Source organism: Platalea leucorodia (genome assembly GCF_965183815.1).
Source record: "Platalea leucorodia genome assembly, chromosome: 15".
NCBI classification, from domain to species: Eukaryota; Metazoa; Chordata; class Aves; order Pelecaniformes; family Threskiornithidae; genus Platalea; species Platalea leucorodia.
In genome coordinates, this window is record NC_138837.1 from 10669567 (window position 1) to 10688799 (window position 19233).

Sequence of the window (19233 nt, forward strand, 5' to 3'; positions counted from 1 at the left end):
GGAATGTGTGACCCACACCAGGAGAGGGATGCCCCTGGGGGCCACCTTAGTTCTCTGACATCCTTAGACTGTCACTACCACAACACCATATTGCCTTGCACAGGCAAGAAGTCCATGAAAAAACAGCCAGCAGCATCTCCTTATTAGAGATCCTGTTAAAAAATGACACCTTTCCCAAGCCTAGCCAAGGACCTCCCCTGTGTGGGAATTCAGATTCAAGCCCTGCCCTTGAAAGGATGCTGATTTCAGGAAATTTTGGTGCTGTTATTACAAAGTATAACACCTTGCTGGATTTCTACAGTACCAACATTTCAGTCCCAAAGCATCCAGGGAGGTGGCAGAGCTGATATCCCAACCCACTGCCCAGGAGGAGAGAGGGCTGCCAGGCTGCCAAGGGATTAATGCAGGGAAGAGCAGGGCATCCCACAGAGCAGCAGTTCCCTTTCACTGGCTTTTGCTGGAGGGAAAAAATCTCTCTGTTCCACATTCAGAAATGAAATACACTCCTGACAGCGATGCCCCGCTAGCAGGCAGAGCAGCTGGTGAACAGCAACAAATAAAAAGGCAGTAAGCAACGGTGTGGGGAATTTGATGGTTTCAGGGCATCAGCAAGGCATGATGCAGCTCCTCACTGGAGCATTCAGACCCTTCCCGTTAGCATGTAAAATATATCAAGTTGCCCATTGAGTAGGCAAGACCAAGTCCTATCTGCTCTTTCCCTTCATTTGTCTCCCTTGTTAAAGAGGTAAAATCCCCAGTGCAAGATGCTCAGCTGGTAAAAACTGTCAGAGGATGCAAGCTCAGGGGTGGGGCCCTGAAAGCTGCAAAATTCAGGTCTCTGGTCTTCACGCGCCGGAGAATTAATTCAACCCCAAAGGCAAAGAAGTCCTAGGACAAATCTCTGCCGCTCACCTGCAAATTTGGGAGAGCAGCGCTGAAATCAGCTGGCTGTACACAAAACGGGACGACGGAAAATCAGAACCTACCAAGGGCAGGAGCCACGGACCACAAAGAAGCAGGGGAAGAAGATATTGCTCAGAAAAGTGTATAGCACCCCAAAAGCCACACCTGTGGCTGTGAAGATGACATTATCATAGCACTCACTTGGGATTCCCGACACAAGCTTCAGGGGTCGTAACACTCGGACAGCTCGCAGGGTCCGCAGGTCAAAATCAGTCCCAGCAGTTGCTAGAATCCTAATTGTAAAAGGGGAGAGAGGGAAAAAATTGAGATTAAATGCAAATTCCTCTTCCCAAAGCATGGAGAAGTGTTGTGTAAAACCAGCAAATACTCAAGCCGCTTTAAATTTATACCTGTGATCACATTGCAAATTGTGTCCACTGAAAACCATCAATTCACACACTCCTCCAGACCTGCTGAGCCTTGCTCAGACTGTAAGAAAATCCCCAATATCTATCTGCTTATGAGGCCATTTACATATAGCGAGCAGGCCTGGTTCTGGCAGTTAAAGAGCAGCACCCTGTGCTTATAGGAAAGCATACACGCTTTTTCAGAAGGAGACAGTGAGAGGGAAATAAACCCCTCAGGTATGCTAGAAACGACCTGCCAGAGCTTTTCCCTATAATAAATTCAGAAATCCCTCAAGTACTGATGTCTGGTGTTTCCTAATATCTGAAGCAGTCCCTAGTTATACAGTTTACTCTGTGTGTGCAAAATTAATTTTTGTTCAGAGCATCTTACTTGAGGAGAATATCCAGAGAGCAGGGTGCCGGTATTTCTTCTGATGCACTGCAGTAACTCTGATAAGAAAGACAGCCCCCAAATCAGAATGATTCTCAAAAATTTAAGTGCTCCGCACAGAAAATAAAATGGCTTCACTGTTTTAGGGTGCAGCAAAGGAAGAAATATTGTCACAGTGTCCACAGCCACAATGATGCAAACTCCTTAAGTGAAGACCCTGTGAGGCACGCTACCCCACAGAGAGCGTGGCAAAACTATGTTCATTAATTACTGCAGGACTTCCTATGATGCTTCAACAAAAATATTCTTGATTTGAGACAGGCCTCCCCTAAAACAAGCCAACCACACAGTTAGTTCAGAGCAGAAACCCTCTCACCACCTCTCACCAGCTCCCTGTCGACTGCACCATTTAAAGGAAGCAATTGCCATTAGTTTTTGCTAGGTTTCTCCCCAGGCTGTTCTACCAAGGTGGAAGCGGCTGAGCAACCAGCCCGCCAGTGGGGTCTGCGAGCCCCCAACCACCTGGTACCAAATGTACAAGATGCCACCACTTTGTTAACCACAACTGCTGAAAGCGCTGCCCATGGGGACCCAACCTTGACCATAATCTGACGCTTTGCCAACCCTTCCCCAAGAGCTACAGCAGCAAAAGGCACCTGCAAACCTGGCTGAAAAATGGGATTCCAGAGCTGCCGTAGGCCACAGGCAGAGCTGGAAGGAGGCTGCCAGACTTGGGCAGTGAATCCCAGGCAGTCCCCTGGGGATTAGGCGCTGAGACACAGCAAGCATCCCATGCAGGAGCACAGAGATGCTCTGAGAGGTGCAGAGCACCCAGTGTGCACCCGCGATTTATCTGCACCTGCCCAGGAGCCCTTTTTCTCAGTTCCTGATAACAGGCTGCTGAGCATTCAGTGAGGTGGCCAACCACCATAAAAAGAAAAAAAAACAAAACCAAAACCAAAAAACACCACACAAGAAAAAGCAGAGTTTTTCAAAATGAGACATACAGTTTTACTATGGAATATGTATTATGCAGGGTGTCTGGCAAACTCAGCAGCGGAGGATGTGGCTGTGTAGGGAGCACTCAGCACAGCTCCACTCGGAAAAAAACCCTGTCCTTGACTTACTGACTGACTTAGCCCTGCTGCCAAGCACGGGCCAAGGAAGAGCAGGATCAGCATTGTTGTGCGGAAAGGGCCAGACTCCATCAGCAGGAGGTGCTGGAGATCAGGAAAAAAGCATGCTGAGATGTTGGATGGCAAGAGAGGCAGCAGCAAGCCAGGACCTGAGGAGCAGAGTATCTATTCTATAGGACACCTGTTCCTACATTTTCATGACCAGAAAATTCACATTACATCAGCTCTATCGATGCAGTTTGAGCATAAGCAACAGGAGACAATTTAAAACAAGAACCATCACATGCAGAGACTTCTAATTTAATCTTCTGCACCCATGCCAATGATTTCATTCCTCTTCTCCCTTCCCTCCATCCTCACAACTTAATTGCTCACTTATAAACCTCTGCAGTCTGGGAATAGCACACACTTCAAGTCAAAAGATAATCTTAAACATCCACCTTGGATGTTGCTACTAACAGCACAATTAGTCTCCAGTGAGCTAAGATGGATTTGTGCTGTCATTAGGCAGAGCCCTGGCTCCTGGTACAAGCTGAGAGGAGGGGTGCTTGATACACTCATCGTTTGGTTTCTAAATTCAGAGAGAAAATGGGAGTGAATGGGGGACACGATCAATTAGTCCCATGGTGCCAGTAAATGTTCCAGTGGCTGGAGGTCTTCGTTCCAGTATTGATGCTAAAAACAGCCTGCTCGAACTATGGCAGTGCCCTCCTCCTTCCCCAGTCAAAACCCCTAATCATTAATTCCCACATTACTAGCACTGTGATCCCATAGCTAACCTACACAGGGCACCCTACAGCCCACCATCTCCCATGGCCGGAGAGCCGGTCCATGGATCGTATCCAATCACAGTCAAATGGTGCAAACCCTCTATGCCCATGCAACTGAGCTGTCACTGCTACATCTGCCCATGGATCAGCCACTCTTGAAAAACAATACAACCCCAGCCAGATTTTGCCTAGAGAGAGAAAAAAAAAATACAGCTGTATCCTAAACAAAGCCAGCTTTTGGTGGAAGAAACAGAAGACCGAGGGGATGAGGTAGTAGCTCTAGGTCTAAAAATCCACATTTGAGCCTTGCAGGTAAATGACGCAGGTGGTGAGAAACCCCAGGTGGGCACCCAACATGTTTCCTGCACCAGTCGAAGCGGGGAGGGCTGGATGCTGCAGCCTTCTCGTGCTGTGTGTTCACAACCATGGCTCTGCGGTCCCAGGCAGGCTATCCAAACAGCGGAACCGGGGCAAAGAGAGGCCTGGGGCTTTCAGAAGTGTTATGGGGTCAGCATCCAGCCCAGGAGCCCTGGCACGTGGGGGCTTACTGCTCCAAAGGACCCACCGGCAGAAAGCTGGTGCCCAGTAATTGTGAGGGAAGAGCCAAATGGCAGCTTTCGGAGGCTGGAGCGCAGCAAAGCGGCTTGGCAGGGGAAAGCCATGCCAGGGCGGAGATGGTGCCTTTTCTCCCTACAAAACCAAAGTTAATTTACAGCTGCTCAGCAGTCCAGTCCCCTAAACTATTCACAGACATGTGTGGAAAAATGCCCCACTGAAGGAAAGGCCTTAATTAACTTTGTGGCATTAGCCTCAGTGCCATCTTTCTGTTTTACTTTTTCCCCCACTCCAGCTGAAAGCTCACAGAAGCCACTGTGAGTTAGACCAGAACAAGTCGGAAATTATCATTAAAAATAAGAGAAAGGAGCCGGCTGACAAGCATGTCCTGACAGTCCTGCCGAAGCATCCCTGGCCGCGCAGCGAACAGCTGAGAACAAAGCAGAGGTGATGGGCAAGCCAGTGCCGGAAGAGGAAATCAGCTGTGAAAGGTAAAAAAATAGCAAAAGAGAAGATTTTAGGAGATAACCTCACAAAGAAGAATAAATGGCTTGATCTGCAGCCCTTTGTGTATCTTAATGGTTTGTACAGAAACACTGAGATTTGATAGGCTTAGGATGTTGTCTTTGACAGCACTTCCAAGTGTTTAAGTGCAACAAAATCTCATTAAACAAGTTCCTCTGTGCAATTTGCCTTTTTTACGAGCAGGATGGCCAAACATCAAACCTTTCTTGCTCATATACCGCTGTGGAGGATCCAGGCACGCATCCTGCCAGCCCAGCAGTGCTCAGGACCGCTGCACTCGTTCTTTACTTTCATGGTAACTTGGTTAAATGCTGCTTTCTGTATCACCACCTCCACTAACAAGTTCTGACTGACATCTGTTCCCAGAGACAGAGGCCAAATTTGTGAGAAATGCTTGATAACTTTTGTTCTAGCAAAGTCTGGAATAAATTATAAAAGCAGCTTATTCCTTTGGGTATAAAAGAAAGCAAAGAATGAAGGGAAAGTTCCTTTCCTGAACATTATGCTAACATAAATAATTAGCAATCCATTTCTTAAAGTACCTCAGAGCTCAGGATTTCTGTGTACTTTTTCAGCAAGACACACGCTGTCATACAATGCCGCACTTTTCAGAGCTACTTGATAACAAACCTCCTTACTGAAGCCCTGACCAAAAAGAACGCCTCGAAATTCCTTCAAGCTTAGCCCCAGATCTCTAAATCCTGAGGACTGGAGTGGGGAAAAACTAACCCCGCTCCTCAGGATCATCCCCACCTTGCCTTCCTCCTACCTTAGTGGCCTTCTAGTGGATTTATTTCAGCTTTTCCAGATGATCTCTTGGGGAGCAGGTGACAGAGGTGCTTTGCATCTCCCCCAAGGCAGGAAGAAGAGGAGGAACAGAAACACAGGAGATGTCCCAAGTCAGAGCCAAGAATAGATGATCAAAAATACCGGGTTTTCTATACACGTCTGTGTTTATAGGAGCAACCACCCCTTGGGTCGAGCCTCAGCAAAGAGCAGCCAGTGAGGCCACACTCAACGCACACGTATCTGCAGGTGACGGAGCGCATTTTCCACCCGGTCTCCTGGCATCACTGTCTATAAATCACAACAGAGGTAGCATGAGACATGCAGGAGAAAAATGGAACTGGCTGCAAGTCCAGCAGCCTCAGCGTGTCTGCTTGTGAGCAGATAACATACAGCCACAGCAAAAAGCAGCAAGATTAATAACTGACAATGATTAACACTTCCAAGGGGATCTCACCAGTGGACAACACTAGTGCCAGGGCAGGTTCTGCTAGAGGAATCACTGGCATAAATTGCAGGCATTTTTAATGTAACCTTACTACTTATTATAAACTCTAGTCCTAGAAAGTAAGTGGAAACAGAGATTTTTTTCAGGGACCTTATCCCAAGCACCCATTCCTAAGAACCGAATCAAATCTCTTCAGCAGGATTAGCAGAAAGACTAAATACCCACCAGACAGCTTCCCTCAAAAAAAGATAAAACTAGCCAGCAGCACAGCAGCTGTCTTATGAAAAGAAATAACAACCATCACTTCTTACCCACAGATTCAACCCCACCTAACGCTGACACCTTGGCAGCATCAATCCCAAAATCTCTAACAGAAGCAGGAGCACAGAAAACTCCAGTAAATCCCCTCCATTCCCAGAGCCTGACTTTGGGCACAGGCTGCCAACGTTTAACAAGCCCCAGTGAAATAGAAACCGATGGGAAAAATAAGTACATATCTTCATAAATATTGGCTGACTAGTTTAAAGGTGTTTCCCCCATCCGTGGGCAGTCCGTGGGCTACCATCGCCCCTATCTGTGCTACCTGATAGCTGTGACCCTCACCCACCTGCTCCTTCTCGATTCCTTCTCTGCTGCCCGGTGGGTGGAGAAGGTCCCTAACTCCACGGGAGTTGTCACCACCACCAGGATCGCTGTTGTGGTGTTCATGGTAGCTAGTGACCCAAGGGGAGAACCTGCAAGGTCCTTCCAGTCCCACACCACTGTAGGAGCACTTGGGAATTTTGTGTAAAAATTAAGTGGAAAGAAATAATTCTTTTGAAATGAGAGATTCTATGGAAAAAATTAACTTCCCTCAAAAAAGGCCTATAAAATTCATCTTAAGTAGCTGGGCTTTTTAACTTTTTTCCCTTCAAAAACATATGCAGAGCATTAAAAATTTACAAAATGATATATTCTCCATTTCTTTTTTTTCCCCTGAAACCATTTGCCATGGGCAGCTTCTCTGCCTGCTGCTTTCCTGAATGACTGAAGCATTTTAACCTCAAACCGGCACACAGCATGCTTCTGGCTGGAGCTGGCAAGACTTTCCAGGATCAGGAATACCAGCAGCACACCAACCACCGCAGGACAGCCGCTGGCCTTGCCATGCACATCCCAGCCTTTGACTCAATGGTCTTTATTTGGAAACACCAACTTCTCCAGTGTCTGCCCTGCACAACAGCCAGGAATGATCTACCTAGCCAGGAGAGCCTGGGATGAGTGGAGGTGGCCACCAAGACAGAGCTTCCTATCAGGGAAGCTGCTGCCCAAGTGAAGATCTGTGAGGGCTGAACCCCACACTCCTGGGTGGAGGAGGGTGCAAGCTCCACCTGCACAAGGTGAGCTCCAGTGGAGTCACTCAGGCAGGTGGCAGAGGAGCTGCAGGAGGAAAGCAGCAAGTCATGATGGATTAAGGAGGAGGAACAAGAAACAGAGTATTATTGGAGGCATTGCAAGAAGATATATTTGGTCCCTGTGGCACTGACCTCCAAGGACTACCAGAGCATCAAACAAACAGCACTGTGCAGAAAGAGATGCCATGATCTCTGGCAGCTTGTGGCAACAGGGCACCACTTGGCTCTGTTTCCTTGTGTGTACCAACCAGCAACAGATAACGAAGTCTTGGCAGTGAATGAAGCCAATGAGCAAGAGTCACAGGGAGAAACCTCACCAGTCACACACACTAAAAGCTGCAAAAGGATGTGGCAAGTATTAGCGGCGGCTGTCTGTCTGCTGAGGCATCTCAGCTGCAGTGCAAATCAAAATGAGTATTTTTCACCTTCTTAACTCCAGAGTGCATACTGAAGACATTACTCAGTCTTATGCTGGTGACGTGATCAGGCTGATTTCTTTGCTGGGGACTTGAGGTCAGGTCAGCAGAGGCAACAAGCCAAGAGGTGCCCATAAGCCAGCCTCTCAGATGTGGGCAGCCGTTTTGTTCAGCACAGCAAGCCTGGCCTGCATTTGGACTGCAGTGACATGGCTGTCTGTCCCGCTGCTCCCGTGTTCTCCCAGCCACAGCACAAATCCATGTGCAAGCGGTGACTGGAGCAGTTGGAAAGATGCCTCTTTTCACTCAGTTTGATTTCATGGTGTGTGAGCTTTATCTTGACTACCAAAGACACAGAGTCGACACCAGGTCTGAGCCGATAAGTAGATCTGACATGCTAATTGCACCGTTTAATTTATGGCATTACCAGGTTCATCTGTTGGCTCCATCACTCCACGTTGGTGACCTCCCCACCAGCTGTCCATAGTCCCTCCCACATGAAAGGGCCCAGCTTGCTAGCTCTATGCCTCTCCTTTGGATGACCAACACCAAGTCTAAGCATCCAAGTGGATACCTGCATATTGCATCTAAGCCTACTCCTTCCCTTCAAAGCACATCTACAACACGATGTACCAGGTCCCAGCCCTTTCCTTAACAGCAGCCTATTTAGAGCAACTCAGGCTGATCCCTTGCTCAGATAAATATGTTTGACCCAAAACTGACTGTATCCATTAAAACAGCCTCACTATGGTGAAGGATAAACCTCTCTTTAGCTATAGGACTGTTGTGATTTAACCCCAGTTGGCAACCAAGAACCACACAGCCGCTCGCTCACCCTCCCCACCCCCAGTGGGATGGGGGAGAGAATTGGAAGGACAAAAGGAAGAAAACTTGTGGGTTCAGATAAGAACAGTTTAATAATTGAAATAATTATAATAATAATAAAATTGTAATGAAAAGGAAAACAAGAGGGAGAGAAACAAAACCCACGAAAAACAAGTGATGCAACCGCTTGCCAACCGATGCCCAGCCAGTCCCCAAGCAGCGATCGCTGCCCCCCATCCAACTCCTCCCAGTTTATATACTGGGCATGACGCCATACGGTATGGAATAGCCCTTTGGCCAGTCTGGGTCAGCCCCCCTGGCTGTGCCCCCTCTCAGCTTCTTGTGCACCGGGCAGAGCCTGGGAAGCTGAAAAGTCCTTGACCAGTGCAAGCACTGCTTAGCAACAACTACAACATCAGTGTGTTATCACATTATTCTCATGGTAAACCCAAAACACAACCCTAAGCCAGCTACTAGGAAGAAAATTAACTCTATCCCAGCCAGAACAAGGACAAACATGAAGGGAACATAGGGCAAAATAAAATACACCGAGGAAGTAATAATATTCAACAGTACAGGGTTGCTCTGCTTCAGAGGCACAAACAGCCAATTCATTCCTTGGTCTTGCACCAAACGGGTGCATTTCTGAGCCTTTTGTAGCCAGCATTAAATTTGCCACCAGCCTTCAGCATACAGAGCTGCCCAGATATGAATGCAAACTCTCTCCTCCTCTTTGCATGGCAGAAGTGTTCCAGAGTCCTCGAAGGAGACACAGCAAAATGAAAGCAGAATCCCCCCCCAAAACCACCTGCAACCCACTTTCCTGACTGTAATTCCTGACCCAGGCTCCAGGGAGAAGACAGGGAGAGGAGCATCTGTCGACACACGCTCCACCGCTACAGCGAGACACACAGCCACCGAGGAGTGTGTGACACTCAGACAAAACGAATGAGGTTTTGCAGAGTGCAGAGAGCTGAAGGCTTGGCTTCTGCCCAGGATGAAGGAAGATATTCTGGTTATGAGGCAATCGCTCAAATAAGTCCTTGTTGCTTCTAAGCAGGAGAGACATGAACATACCAAACCACAGAGTAAAAAAGGAGGCTCGTTCGCAATAAGCAATGACAGCAGGCAGGAAAATGCACATGTCCAAAACATTTTAGTGAGCTCACGCTGGGAAAACTGAGCACAGAGGACTCAAAACCATCCTGCACTTCATTGTGGCTGGAAAGTAGGTCATACCTTGAGTCTCACTACATTAACATTACAAAGGAGAGATGGCTGCTTTCTGCCCTTGGAAATGGGCATCCCAGAATTTTGTTCCTGGCACCAGAGGATGCAGAGAGCAGGAGCTGGGAGCCCAAAGCACTTTCCTGGAGACGGCTGGTGCCACGCATCCCACCCCATGGTCTCTTGTGTACAGGCAAGCTATGGAGGGTTTTAGCTCAGTAGCAAACAAGATTCTTAAAGAGGAGAGGGGAATTTCAGGGTCAGCAAAATGTTTCAAGTATTTATACTTTGGGGAGGTGCGGGAACGAGAGCGCAACAAAACACCATTTGGGATTGTTTGTTTCATTTGTCAAGTTCTAAAATGAACTATTCTGACTTTTAATGTGTTTTCATTTTTAGTGATAGCAATTCATGTCAAGTCGGTAAATATTTTTTACTTGATTTAAAGCTGCCATTTTCCTGAAAAATACAAACCCCCAAATCCTGTGTGCATGAAAAATGTCACCCAAACTAGACACTGCATTTCATTGCTGTGCCAGAAAGTCCAGAGGAGCGTGACTCTGCTCTCTACTAGCTGGCAGTTACAAAATTGGGCAAAGGGCACAGGACAGCTGGTAGGTGGATGGGGGATGTATTTTTCTGCCAGGTGGGCTAGCAGGGCAGCACAGACATTGCAGGAGGTAAGAGGTCTGAGTTGCTAAAAGCACCCTCCTTCCTTATAGTACCCATCAAATGAAAGCCTCCTTGCCAGACTGCCCTGGGAGTGGTGACGAAGTCTGTGTTATTTGGAACCAGAACCACATCACCCTCTGCGTTTGGCCAGTCCCCAGAAGTAGTTGTTCATGAGTTGAGCAGAAAATGTCATCACTATCAAATTACACTAGTGTTTAAAAAGCAAAACAAAACAGTTCAGAATAAGAGCTCAGCCTTCCCTCCTGGGGTGCTGAGCTGGTGCTGCCAGAGCTGGCAGGAGAGGCACAGGGAGCAGCAGTCAGTGAGGGACTGGTGCAAAGGAGAAGGAAAAATATCTGTCAATGCTGGGCACATCGGTCAGGATGGAAGGAGACTTCTCGTTAGGTTACTGTCTTCTGGGCTTTTCTGCACTGCAGGCTTTTCTTTTCCACCAAGCCACCTGCTGAACCATGCGCTAGCTTCTAGAGGGAGTGCTTGGAGGGATGGTCTTCCTCTGAGTCCATCCACTCCACCTTGCCACTGCGTCACTGAATGCTGTAACACTCTAGAGATGGGCAGATAATGAGCAAAGACAAACACATCACACAAAACGATAGCCAAGAACATTCATATAATAAATGGGAAGGTAGAGATCGCAGAGTTAGTTAATTCATGCTGCCACATTTGCACCCTTTTTGTGTTCACTCTCCAGCGCTCAGCCAGCTAAGCCTCACTGGCACAGCCAGATGGATGAGAACTGGCAAAAATGGATCATCAGCATCATCCACACCTGGATGTACTTGTGCACTTGACCAATTAGAGACCCAAAACCACAGATGAACTGAACCAAGCCATCCTAGCTAGAGAGCTTTACCAGAATTTCAAGTGTTCTTGTTCTTTTTTTCCCCACAATATAGCAAAATATTGACAAACAAGTTACTGCTGCCATCACCATGTCATTGCACCTCTCCTCCTGCCTGCACTCTTGTCGCGTTCATCCTCCCTGCACAAGCACGTGGGGAGTCATGCTACATCCAAGGAGTGACACTCAGGTCATCCTGCCACTTGCATACTGTGGAGGAATACCATCCAGGCGGTATAACCCGATATACCAAAGAAGCATCAAATGTGGTTAGCGGGTGTACAAGCACCCACCACTCCTTTGGTACTTCATTACAGTGACCAGAGGGAACAGCCACCATCCCTCCATACAGGGGAAGACCCTCACTCCTCTGCCCACTCTGTCATCTGGGAAGGTCTTCTGCCAGGGAAGTGCAGCCTCCTTCAGTCTGCATGCCTGGGGCTAGCTAATTTAATGACCTGGTTTTGGCACTGTGCTCATGATTTCCAGTTTAAGACCATCACAAGCAGATGATACACTGAGCATTTAGTTCACAGCCAACTACTTAAGCCGTGGATGAGAGCCAGTCCTGAACTCCAGAGAGGCTGGGGCAGAAACTTGATTTGTTGTTATTCCCCATGAGCATGTTGAATGGCTCTGACTGCTTCTCAGGGCCATGGGCTCCAAGCAGCTACCACATTACACGACCTTGTTACACCCTTAGGGCAGTGCTGATTCCCTCACCTACGCCTGCCACTCTGTGTCTTCCCAGACAACAGCTTGAATCAAGCGAGATGATGTTGGAGTTGAGTTCAACAAGACAAGAAAATTGCACCCCATCTATCTCTGGCAAATGTCCCTACAGGGAATTTCTCTGACAGCTCAATTTTTGGAGAAGGACGAAGACTGGAAAGCTATTGGGTACCTCGACAAGTGGGCACAGAGCTGGGTTTCTTCCCTTTGGAGGGAGGCTGGCCAAGGAGCTGGTTCCTCACTGTCACAGATAGTCACTGGACCCTTCGTCACCGAGGTCTGTGGTCTCTGAGGGAGGTTTTGCCCATGAATGCTCTGAGCAAGCAAAGAGATGCATATGTTCCTCATACACCTCCTGTCCAAATCTGCTGCCTCAAAGGACCCAAACCCCAAGCATTTTTCCACCTGCAGCAGGTGCCCCTTGCTCAGAGATGCAGTATTGCCAGTGGTCACACAAGTAGGCAGCCCCAAAATCGACAAGGCTGGATTAAAAGTCAGGAGACCATTTAAAAAAAAAAAAAAAAATTAAGGCTCTCTACTTGTCTTGTGATTCCTCAGGTTTTGTAGGCAGCTGGGGTCATGTTTTCAAGCTTTAGTCTACAGGCCACAAAAAATACACACTTTCAAATAAAAGCTGAAACTCTCCTCTTGTCACAGGAATTAATATAAGGCATCAGATATCATAAGACTTGCAATATAATAATTCTTCTTTAGTGCACACCTCATTGTCACTCCCAAAAGATAGCATTCTCCCTCTTTCTTAGAATTTTTTTTTTTTTTTGGCCAGAACTATCACAGCAAACATGCAATGTTGTTCTAAGGAAAACACAGTTTGCCAAGACATCTAAAATATTGTGTATTCCCTCCATCTGCTTCTGCTAAATAAACTCAGGGCCTTATCTAATATAATGAGTAGATGTTGGCAATAATTGCATAGCCATCTGTACCGTGCTTTAAACCTGTTGCAAGCTGGGCTGTGGACACGAGAAAGTCAGAATTTATTCTTTCCATACTGAAAACAGAAATTGTAACTTCCCCCCTTCTGTTTTTTAGGATAATTTAGCCATATCGGCTCCTGTGCTTGGGGAACAGTATTTCATGAATGTGACAGATAAATAGCCTCTTTCCCCTATTTTGTATAAATAAAGCTCAAGTTCTGCAGCTGACAAGGTTCCGAGCAGTCCCAGGCAAGCGCTGTTTGCAGCACAGCACCCTCGAAGAGCTGTTTCTGCCCAGCATGGTGCAACCATGACACAATACATTTCAGGAAAGACTACACAACACCAGTGCTCTGCCTGCACACAAGCCCTGCTGAGGATGACCATCCCAGAGGAGACTTCCCAGAAACTTTAAGGCTTAATTAGAAAGTCTCTTCTGGCTGCACTCAGCTGCCAGAACCACGGCATGCAAGTTACCATCACCCAAATTTGCTGGGGAGTTACTCACCTGATCATCCCCACTCAAACTGAGCCTATGCCAATTCAACAGTTCAAACATGTCTTTTTAAAAAAAAAAAACCAAAAAAACCCAAAAAACACCCAACTTGTTCTTGCCCTGTGTGAGTCAAATAGAGCTATCACACCAGCTCCTCGTTGGCAAAGCTGGGGAAACAGGGATCCAGCCGCAGCATACAGGACCACGCAGCAGCAGGCTGGTGGATGTGCAGCAAGAGGAGGATGTTTGACTGAATTTACCCCTGTAGGACATGACTGAAAGCGTCTGTAAGAGAGCAGTAGCGCTCACCTACTTTGCACAGGAGTCAAAAAACACCAAGGTCCTTGGATAAAAAGAACTGGAGAAACAACAACTTGTTATTTATGAAATCTAATTAACTAGATGCACCCAGGTACACATTGGCGTAGAATCAAGATGTTCAGAGAACACAGCATAGCTTCTGCATGCTCAGGAGGCAACATTTAACAACCGCAAGGATCACCTCAACACCAATACAAACACGCCCATGACCACACTCTCTCTGAGCATTGGTTTGCCAGTCCTGCTTTCCTCCTCCTCCACCCCATGCTGCAGTTGCCTACTCTTTCCCCACTTTTCCCACTCCTTTTCACCCACCACACATGATAATCCCCTTCCCAAAACCAACATGAGCGCACAGATGCCTACTAGTCAGCAACGCAAGTGGGCAGTGCAGCCAAGTCCCGCTGAGCGGAGCTTGCAGGACCTCAGAGCAATGTCACTGGTGCAGGGAAGGGACATTGTTATAACGGGATAAGGGAATGTGCTTAAATTAATTGGCAGTTCAGATAACAGAGGTTTTTGCTCTCCACTGGGCTGTTAAGAACCCTGGAACTGCTGCAGATAAAAGTCTGGCAGCACTTTCATCATAAACTCAACATTTCTGGGCTGTATAATCCAGCCATTAAAAAATATATGCTCTGGACTGCAACCTGACATACCAGGTCCCAGCACAGCAGCAAATGTTTGTGTTTTCCAAATTTCCAGAGCAGTCCCTTTGGACCCATTGGGCAGTCACAAGCCGGCAGAGAGGAGATGGAAGTTTCAGTTTTCCAGGGGAGGCTGCATCAGTCGTGGGTTTCAGAGCTTCAATTCACTCTGCTGACCAGGCAGGCAAGTTTGTCCGCGTGCTGCAGCCATCTGAAATACAAGCAGACGGCAGCATCCAGCAGAGAAGACTGTATGTTCATTGGCGCCACTGATTTGCTGCAGCAAGTTTTCCCCTAATATGAAGACCGACCTGAATTATGGGGCAGGAGAGAGAGATCTGTGGGGAATTTCTTAGACAGCTGCAGGAGAGGCAAGACATATCTTGTGGTCCGCAGCAGCTTTCTGACAAAGCAGCACATGAGAATGTAGCACCGAGGACTTTGGGATGTAGGCCAACAGCATCAGATGCTTTTTGTTGATGCAGCCTATTGCTGTGAAATGGTCCAGAAATCCCTCCTAGCTTTTCGACACGAGAGTTAAGTGTTTCGTTAGGAGCTAAATCACCTCAGGCTTACCTCTACAGCCAACGGAGAAAAGCACAAGCAGAGAAAAAGAAACCAAAAGCAGCACTGGCAATTTCTCGTGTCCAAAATGCGTGAGTCAGGTTCGCCAAGGAGTAGCAAGAGTGACTTTAAGATTGGACTTGAGTTTAATCATCAAGTGAGCAAGATAAGTCACTATTTCACTCCATGCTGCTGTTTTCTCTTTATCAATATACCTCTCTTGCTTGAGCTGTGATTTTTAGGAAGGAGATGCTTCACATTTGGCTGGGTTTAAATCTCAGGGGGCTCGCAGTACCCGGCTCTAGTCTCAGCCCATTCAGTTCCTCTCCTGGCCATGACACCCCTCTCCATTAAATCACCCAACTTGCTGCTCCCCAAGCAGAAAAAAGCCCCAGAAAGGCAGCTCTGGGGCTGCACCCGCCAGCACCAAGGCAGGGAAGGACCTCTGAGCACTTTTCCAGTCTATCAGCATTACATTAATTGAGAGTTTGCACAGAGCAGACCATCGTCTAGACAGCATTAAGCTCTGACCAGGGAAGGTGCAGCGTGGTTTCCAGAGTAAGCATTTCTGACATTTGCTTAGTCATCGCCCTCCCTCCGGTTTGGCACCATGAGCGATTCCTTCCTCCGGTAGCCCTGGAAACAGCAGGAGGAGGCAGCTCCAGATGTGTACGTGGCAGCTCCAGGCGTGGGTTGCTGCTGTGAGATGGCACTGGGGGGGACCTGGGCTCCCACTTTGTCCCCCTCCCCACCATCCACGCCACCACCTGGCCTGTCTTCCCACAGCACAGAGATAACAACTTCGTTTGGTAATCCCCGCATCAAACCTCAAGGCAGGGCAGTGGGATGCTGATAGAAGGCTGGGGATGAAATGCACCCATGGCACTGGGGTCTGGGGAGACACCAGCAGTGAGAAGCACCTAAAAAAATTTAAGTCCTTCTCCCGTCAGTGCCCCAGCTTGTTTTGGGGTCTTCAGCAACTTGCTCTGCTTTCTTCCTGCTCCAGTTCTGCTTTCCCCAGCTTCACTGGACCCGTCCATAGCTCAGGACAGACACTGCCAACCGTTCTGCAGCACTCCAGCACCTGGCACAATGGCACTGCCATCGTGTTTCAGCGCTCTAAGCACTACCCTAATTAAGAGAAACAGCAGAAGAAAGCACAAAACACTGCATTGTGTAACTCCTACATTAAAAGCAGCCCTAGCAAAATGCAAATAGGTGGCATCTTAGTGGCAATAATTCAAGCAAATCAAGAAATATTGCTAGTTCTTAGGAAAAGCACTCAGCAAAGAAAGTTTTTGTGCTGAGGAATGCCTTTTTTCCACCAAAAATGTTTGTTTTCAGGGAAACATCAATTTCAGTTTTCCAGTGGGAAATAACAAAACATTTTGGTTTCATTTTGACTTCAAATATGACTTCAGATTTTATTTTTATTTGGTTGCTATTAAGTGCAATGATACTGTAAAGCTGGCTGAAAGCAGGCATTTTCACTTAAAATCAGGCTGAAACCTCCCAGGGGAAACTCTACCTTTTGAAGCAAAAACTTTTGGAACAAGGATTTTTCCTCCACTATTTCTCGTTGGGAAAAAATCTGGATTTCTGGGCAGCCATCCTTCAAACCTGGAGGAAGGCTGCTCTCGCCAAAGTCAGTTCGTACCTCCTGCCCATCAGGATACAGTGTGGGGTCTGAGCATTTGAGATGGAGGCAGTTGTTTGGCTGCATCTCCCCCATGTTCCGTTCACCTTCAGAGCCACGTGGGCCCCAGGGGAGCTGGGGACAGCAGGTCCCCCTGCACGCCACAAGTGCTCATGCACAGCCACCGTTCCCAGCAACATTTCCCAGAGCTCAGGGAAACCCACTCACCTCTTCAGCTGCTGATGGCTCAGATGACTGATTTCACTTTGGCATTTACACGAGCGTGCTGCTTGTCATGGCAATCTTCAGTAGACCACATTCTTGGCAGGCAAGGAAACTCCTTCGGTTCCTTGCAACTCGTGGAGAAGCAATGGATTTATGTTGGCCCTTTTCTGTTCTTATCATATTCCCCAGCAGCCTGACATGGTATGAAGGTGAGGGCAGGAAAGATCAATCAAACACAAATACAGGTTGCTGAGAAAGAGCAGAGGTTCAAAGTAGGTTTTGCACCATCGGATCAAGGAGGAGGTCGGTAGTGAATACAACGCTGGGGGCAAGCATGAACCACTTCAGAAGGAACAATCTTGGTAAGATGCATCCTCCTTCTGGAAGACAGGTCTTGGGGCCATGCAGGACACAGATCTCCAGCAAAGTTTCCAGAAAATGAGGACAATTCAGATTATGAGGGGGGGAGAAAAGCAGGGGAGCAGAGAGGGAGGCTGGAGGATGCCAAGCAACATCGATTGCATGGCTTTGCCAAGAGCACAGGACGGAGCTGGAGTGATAAAGTTTGCATCTGGGTTTTGCAGATGACAAAATTTAGAGGCTGGGGTAGAGTCAGGATTTAGCATTTATCTCAGGCCCTGCTCTTCTTCAAAAGAAAGGAGCATTTTAGCCTGGAAATTCCCAAAGTCAGCAATGGAGAAGCTTGGATGAAATCAGCAGGCAACTCTGAGGGACACTGCTATACCCTTTCCATTTACACATCTTGCTTTAGAAAGGAGACCAGGGCTCTGCTTTGGTAGATCAGCTTGCTACTGGTGATAACTTTTTCAGTGAGTTGAGTGCAAAGGTAAAGACATACAAGTTTGATCACATCTTCTGCAGCTCTTGTAAAGCCCAAGTCAAACGTGGTTTATTCACTCCTTCCACTGCAGCTGTTTCATGGCAGCGGGTCACCCAGTTAACGAACGTCAGTGCTGTCCCACCGTGCTTCACACAGCCCTATCACCCCTTTTGGAAGCAACACTGATGCACGTGTATCCTGACCATTGCTGTCCCAGTCCTGAGCACCTCTGCCTGAGCCAGCAGCTCATCTTCACATTGTGTTATTCCAGATTAAATCATGTCAAACTGACCTGCCAGGATTGATCTCTCCCCATCCCCAACACTTCTTGGATTCCAAGTGCAAGCTCTGCCAAAGACCAAGGTGGTGAACTCAAAATGAGAAATCCGAGGCCACCAAATTCATTACACTAGTGACTGTCCCTGGAGCAAGATTTTAACTCCTCTACATAGAAATGAGAGGCTGGACTTGCACACACAGCTACATCCAGCCCCTGGAAGTCACAGCTCAGTACAAAAGTTAAACTTACACCTTTTCCATTTCCCTGACCCAGTTGCAGGAGGGAAGAATTTTTTCCCGTTTTCATTGTCCTCTCTTGTTACAATTTTCTCCCTTGTTACATGGATGAGACAGCAGAATTTTAATGCCTCTTATGTTCTGTGAAAGATAACAGCAAACGGTACCACTCTGACCTTTTCAGTGTTTTATAATTCGATCAGCTGTCCAGATCCACTCTTCCCTTCTCCGTGCTCAACCGGGGAGAACAGGGTGGAGGGTATGGCGGGAGAGAACACTGCTGTTGCTCAGAGTAAAACAGCAACAGGGCTTTCCTGGTGGGAGAGGACCGAGGAACTGTCTTCTATACATCAGCCTTTTCTATGGGATCAGCCAAGGGGCAGAGGGTGGGAAGCAGGAGGCTGACTCCAGTCCCCACCATGCATCCCATAGCAGATTGCACCAGGGTGGGGAGGAGAGCACTGTGCCCCAGAGAGGTCCCAGGGATGTCCCAGGGATACAGTTTTGTCTTTCAAAAGCCTGAGGAAGACAGTGATGGAAAAGCACTTCTGTGCTGCTAGTGGGGAGAGGGCAGTTAGCTCTTCCCACAGCACAGAAAACAGATTCCCTGGGTCTCACCAGCTGGGAAATGAAGATGCGGTGAAGCCCTGTGCCTTACACAGCACCACAAAGACAGGCTAAGACCCAAACCCATAACCCCAGGCTATTTCCCAAACACTAAAGCAGGTGCTGTCACCTGGCTGAGGAGGGGGACAGGGAGCCCTGCCTTCTGCTTTGCTGCTCCAACACGGGGGCTTGCCTCCTCCCCAGGCTCCTCTCCCCATCCGGGCGGGGACCTGCCATGCCCATCCCTGCAGCTCCGGCAGTCGCAGAAGGGGCTGCTCAAAGTGCAGCACCGACAGGCAGGGACACACAACCACCTCAACGGGGAAATTGCTTACGGCACGCATCAATCAGACCGGACCATCTCTGTGCTCCAGATCCAGAGCCTGATTCACAT

The 19233-nt window shown here is 47.9% G+C and overlaps 1 protein-coding gene across 1 annotated transcript in view; it reads right to left on the minus strand.

Annotated features, from left to right (window-relative positions):
- Positions 1 to 19233, minus strand: part of CACNA1B (calcium voltage-gated channel subunit alpha1 B) — a gene marked incomplete at both ends in the record, with an annotated part of 300136 nt that overhangs the window by 192524 nt on the left and 88379 nt on the right. The window contains one exon of the mRNA XM_082327143.1: positions 1105 to 1196. Coding sequence (XP_082183269.1) covers positions 1105 to 1196 — 92 coding nt within the window. The remainder of the gene's footprint in view (positions 1 to 1104; positions 1197 to 19233) is intronic.